The sequence below is a fragment of the Myotis yumanensis genome, unplaced genomic scaffold (assembly GCF_028538775.1).
Source record: "Myotis yumanensis isolate MYYU_CA2020_CCGP unplaced genomic scaffold, mMyoYum1.0.hap1 SCAF_1, whole genome shotgun sequence".
NCBI classification, from domain to species: Eukaryota; Metazoa; Chordata; class Mammalia; order Chiroptera; family Vespertilionidae; genus Myotis; species Myotis yumanensis.
Window position 1 is genome coordinate 29,537,833 of NW_027223752.1, and position 6,000 is coordinate 29,543,832.

The window sequence follows — 6,000 nt, forward strand, 5'->3', positions numbered from 1 at the left end:
ATGCAAATGAAGTACACAGCATTACCTAGGTTACAAAGTACACTTGCCAAAAGAAAGTTGAGCTTAAATCTAAAGTTGAGCTTCAGAGTTAACTTCTAGATTTCAAAAAACATGGAAAAGAGAAGAACAAGTCAAATGACACCATGAGACAACAGACAAATCCAGAATGAGGGACATTCTATGGGACAACCAACAGATTTTTCATCAAGTTCAATGGCATGGGATAGAAAAAGAGAATAGAAGAAATTGAGCTAAATCGGGTGTTCTCAACTGAGGGTGATTCTCCCCTCCCCACCCCCCCGGGAATATTGGCAATTTCTGGAAACATTTCTGGTTATCACAACTAGGGGCTGCTAATAGCATCTAGTAGGTAGAGACAGAGATGCTGCTAAACATCCTACAATGCACAGGACAGTCCCCCACAACAAAGAATTATGCAAAATATCTATATTGGATCCTGATTTGAACAAACCAACCAAACATAATTGAATCTATTGGGGAATTTTAGCATGGATGATATCAAGGATTTATTTTTAATTCCATTAGTATGAGCAGACAGTAAGGGAAATCTGAATGGATCAGGTATTAGGTGATACAAAGAAACAGTTGTTAATTTTGTTAGGTGTTATAATGTGTTAATCTAAGAAAAGGCCTTTTTTGGAAAGATGTCTAAGAATATAAGGATGAAATCACATGAGATTTAAGATTTGATTTAAAATATTTTTGCAGGAACCATAAAAAAAGGCCTCGGTGAAGTAAACATGGCAAACTCTTGAATTGCTGAATCTGAGTGTTGGGTATATGGGGGGGAGGAATCATACCATTTTCACTTTTGTGTATAGTAGTCCCTTTTATCTGCAGGAGATACGCTCCAAGACCCCCAGTGGATGCCTAAACCGCAGGTAGTACTGAACTATATATGTACTGTTTTTCTCCTATACATACATATCTATGATAAAGTTTAATTTATAAATTAGGCACACTAAGAGACTGACAACAATAAAATAGAACAATTATAACAATATACTGTTATAATAAATGTGGTCTCTCTCAGCAAACTACCACAAATTTTTCCCTTCTTCACAATTTCACAAATAAAAGATTCGTTCTTACCATAGATCTTAGCAACCTGATCATGTCATTTTTTTTCTTTTCTTATTAAGTCGAGAACTTTTCACCTTTCCACTTGAAAGAAGCACTTGACAGCTTCTCTTTGGTATTTCCAAATTGCTAATATATTATTCTTGTGTTTGCATCCATTAAGTAAAATAGGATTACCTGAACACAAGTATGGCAATACTGCAACAGTTAATCTATTAACCAAGAGGGCTACTAATGGACAAATAGACAAGTAGTTGATACAGGGTGGATATGCTGGACAAAGGGATAGTTCACTTCCATGAGGGACGGAACAGAATGGAGCAAGATTTCATCACGCTACTCAGAACAGCACAGTATATTGAGCATTTCTGGAATTTTCCATTTAATATGTTCGGAGTGAAGCAAAACTGTGGATGGGGTGGGGGGAGAGGACTTCCGTATGTTTAAAATCTTTCACATGTTAAATGACATTTTCCAAAAATAGAATATAAATCAAAGAAAAATATGCTGAAGGATTAATTATCAGAGATTGGCACTGGCATGAAGAAAATATTTATCATCTAATAAACCCAAGTATCCTAAGTCTAGAACATGCAACTCTTGTATCTTACTCAACAAACCTTTGTGGAGAGCCTATAATTTGCAAGGTACTGTCCTAGGTGCTATAGGAGATAAAAAAGATGAGTGAGATAGTCCCTGTCTGCAAGGGACTTACAATCTGAAGAACAGAACCAACCAAATGGTTGGGCTTAGACATGGCTTCATAGAGACCCTGATATTGAAGATGTGCCTTGAAAGCAATACAATTATAGGGGGGAAAGAGGATTGAGGAAGTTGGGATGAATTCTAGACAAAGGTAGGAAAGCCTAAACAGGCTTACAATGCCTGTTTTGATAACAGCCCATTCATTCTGCTCATCTCTAATAGCTTTCTTTCCAACTCCTTTCTTTATGGTTCTCACCAAAGAATTGGAGGCACAGCATATTCAATGCACTAAAAGAAGTTCACTATATACAAGGGTACAAAGGCAGAAAAGCAAAAGCAGTGCTCATGGTATTATATTAAGGACAGGTTTGATCACCCTACCCCCACCCCATAAAACAATTCGTTTATCCCTCTAAAAGGCCAGAAAAACAGTCCGGTAGAGATGAAGATATAAATGTGATATTTTGAATTAACGCAGTGTTTGACAACAAAAGCACTGGAAATTTCAGAGTGGGCTGGGGAAAGAGACAAATTCTGTCTCTATAACAGAGGAATCTGGGGGAAATAACCTGGTGGGATGGTACTCTAGCGTAAGCCAACAGAATCACTTACTCTACTGTTTTACCCCAGCACCTCAAGTGTTTTCTCCTTATGATGTGCCAACCCCATCTTGCTTACTTAAAACAACTTGTTTCTGGTCTTAATTTCTAATGACAAACCACTATAATATTAAAATATCTCATCCCTATCTTTTGGAAATCTTTTATATGTAAATCTGAGTTTGTAAATTAAAAGGATCTTTTGATTCATTAGGAAATCCAAGATAGATTAGTAAGTGCTAAAAGTCCATTTTAGGAAATCATAAGAAATAATTTATCCACTTCAGTTCTATCTTCTTTCTAAAGGGAAGAATTTATTACTGCTATCCTATCTGTCTTTGACCGTTGTCTGGGAAGCATCACTTCAAATAGAAGTTTAGAGGAATGGCTCTCTCATGAATGAACAGGCATCACACTTTTTTTTTTTTTTTTTTTATCTTGGCCAAATCCCAAGGCTGTTACTCTGGAGTGAACGATAACACCAATGCCATACAGCAAATTGGTCATGTCTTACATCTTTGAGTGATGTGAGAAAAGTGTGTAGGGGTCAATTCCTTACATGACCAATCGACTCCCCAAAGGGTCAAATGTGCAGCCTCCCCTACGTTTTGCACATATATCTATGAACATAATTAGGATGCTCCTGATAAGCACAAGATTTCAATCCTTCAATTGGTGAGACCTTTAAATTCAGGAAGCTGACAGCTTACCTGTGGCCCCTAAAATATTCTTTCAAAGAAGCTAACTGGCCATAAAGTGTATATGCATTTCAAGTGTCAGTTCTTTCAGAAGCTTCTTTTTTATGCCGCCTCTCAAATGGAAATTTTAGTTTAAAATACAATTTTAAAGCATTTTAAAATACAACTTTTAAGCAAAGTCCTTTGCCAAAGCAACAAAATCTCAGAAGTTAGTCCAAGGAAACCAAAGGAATACATCTAAGAAGTAACTTTTGAGCCACCCCACTGCTCTGTGGTGTCCAGAAACATTTTCAGTTTTGATAACCCACACTTAGGTCATTAAAAAGCGGTGAAGTCAGACCCCTGACTCCCCCGGAATCCTCTGGAGTGTACGTTAGTGTTAGCATTAGGCGAAGAGCCGGTTAAAGCCCGGAGGCCTGCTCACTTAGGGCCCTCGAGGGGAGAAGAGGAGGCTCGGCACGCGCTGTCTTACCTGTGGAGTCATCTTAGAAGGATCTGGCTCAGGGGCACCCTGATGCTGCTCAGCATTCTTGCTCTTGGCACCACTCTTCACAGGCTCTTGCGGGGCAGTTGTCTTATTCCCAGCAGCGGTGGCCGGCGGTGGAGGAGCTAGAAGCGGGGACTTAGAGTGGCTCTGGGAAGGGCGGGAAGGCGATGCCTGAGAAGGGGGCAGGTAGGACTGCGAATGGCTCACGTAGGATTGCGAGGAGGAAGAGGGAGGATAAGGAGTGGGCGCCAGGTAGGACTGGGAAGGTGGAGACTGAGAAGGGGACGGCTGGGCGGGAGGCAAGTAGGGGGGCTGAGACGAGGCCGGGGGGTAGTACGAGGGTGGCGGCTGAGGTGGGGGCATGTAAGACTGAGATGGGGGCATATAGGACCCTGGCGGCACAGGGGGGGACGCAGGGGGGGATTCCAGCTCCATGGGAACCAAACCAGGAGGCCCGTCTCGTTGGTGGTGCAGCATCTGGTGTTTGTACTGCTGCGGTTTCTGATAGCTGAGGGCCGGCCCCGGTGGCGGGGGCATCGGTGGCGGCGGCGGCTGCCAGTCTCCGTAGCCGCTCCCGGGCATCACCGGCGGGGGCGGCATGGGGGGCGGAGGAAGGTGATGGGGTTGAAGCACGCACTGCATTTGCTTCTGGTGCATCTGCTGCAGCTGCTGGAGCTGAGCCAAGTGCTGTTCGCGGAAGCTCATGAAGCCCGAGGACGAGGGGGCCGCGGGAGTCGTCGAGCTCGAGTACCCAGGCCCGGGCGAGGCCTCAGGAAGCGCCACCGGCGGCGGCGGCGGGACCGGCGGGGGCGGATAGTGGCTGCTCCCGCCATATCGGCCCCAGCTCGGGTACATATCTAAGAAGGCGCAGGGCTCGTCCCGGCACCGTTACTCGTCGCAACCGACCTCCAGGAGCTGCGGCAGCGACGGCGACAGCCGGAACTCGCGGCGCCTACAGGCCCCGGAGCGTGTAAGCGGAGCGCGCCAGTGCGCCGGCGCTCCCGAGCTGGGCCCACGACCAGGAAGGCGGGGTCGGCACTGGGGCGACTACGCCTGCGCAGTAGCCACAGAGAGGAGAACAAAGGCGAGATAGAGCGGCCCTTTGCTTGGCCACTCTCGGTTGCCACCTTCCTTCAGGTTCGGATACTGTAGGTGCGAGTCGAATGCGGTCATAGCACCGAGGAACCATAGAGTCTCCCCGCGGAAAGGGATGGTAGAGATCCTATTGCTCCACCGGGTTCATTTTTGAATGGGAAAAAAAATATATTAAAAATTAAAAAGGTTCCATCGACAATCGCAACAACAAAAAAAATGAAACAAATAGAAACAACTCCGATAAGAAGTATGTAGAATTTATACGAAGAAAACTACAGAGCCATACAAAAATCATATCAGAGTGGGATAAAATTAGACTTGAAATAATGAAGAGGCTTACTGTGATCTTAATAAAAAGAGGAAAAATGGTAAAGATGTGAAATTCGTCTCAAATTAAATGAATAGACTTAATTTCGTTATAACAAAGAACCCAACTGGGAACAAATCTGTGAAGAGTGGAAACGTATTTTGAAGACAGAATATCAGACTACACCAATTCCTGCAGGCATCTGAAAGATAATATCTGCAGTTATAAAAGGGGAGAAATTGAATTCTTTACAATAATTCAACATAAGAACTCATGTTAGAGAATCTCAGCTAAAGCAAAGATAGGAAAGAACAGATACAAAGATTGTCTAGAGAAGCCAACCTACAATATAACCAAATCTCTCAGCATAATACTAAACGTGAAGTCCTGTAGCTTGAATAAATCACTGAAAAACAAAGCTGATACACACTGAATCCTGAAAATACTACCTAACTCTGAGAATATTAGATGTGTCAGTGTATCAGTTGTGCACTATTTAAAGATTTTACCTTGCTTCCTAATGAGCAACACAGATCTTCATCTCTCTTAGGAGGTGGATATGAGTGCAAAGTGGGAAATCTAAATATCCCTCAGAAGAAAGAGCTGCTCCTTCTCAGAATGGAATTTGTTTCTTTTAACTTTTTGCTGAAGTGTAACATATATACATAAAATTACACATGGTGTCCTGGCTGGTTTGGTTCAGTGGAGAGAGCGTGAGCCCTCCGACTGAGGGGTGGCAGATTGGATTCTGGTCAGGGTGTCTCTCTCACATCAATGTTTCACTCTCTCTGTCTCTCCCCCTCCCTTCCACTCTCTATGAAAAATCAATGGAAAAATATCCTCCGGTGAGGATTAACCAAAAAAAAAAAAAAAATTTACACATCGTAAGTATACAGCTTAGTGAATATTCACAACTGTGTAACCAGCACCCAGATGAAAAAGAATATTACCCATCCAGCTCCTGAACTACATTCCAATCTCTGTGAGGCCTTCGAATACAGTCCTTCC

General features: G+C 43.1%; 1 protein-coding gene across 2 annotated transcripts in view; it reads right to left on the minus strand.

The window, feature by feature from the left end:
- Positions 1-4,544, minus strand: part of YLPM1 (YLP motif containing 1) — a 68,164-nt gene extending 63,620 nt beyond the window's left edge. The window contains exon 1 of one of the 2 annotated variants that reach the window (XM_070416595.1): positions 3,576-4,538. In XM_070416595.1, the coding sequence (XP_070272696.1) occupies positions 3,576-4,445 (870 nt within the window). In that variant the 5' untranslated portion in view covers positions 4,446-4,538. Of the gene's footprint in view, positions 1-3,575 lie in introns of both variants that reach the window. The other variant, XM_070416603.1, reaches the window with a different exon arrangement.
- Positions 4,545-6,000: the final 1,456 nt, after the last annotated feature.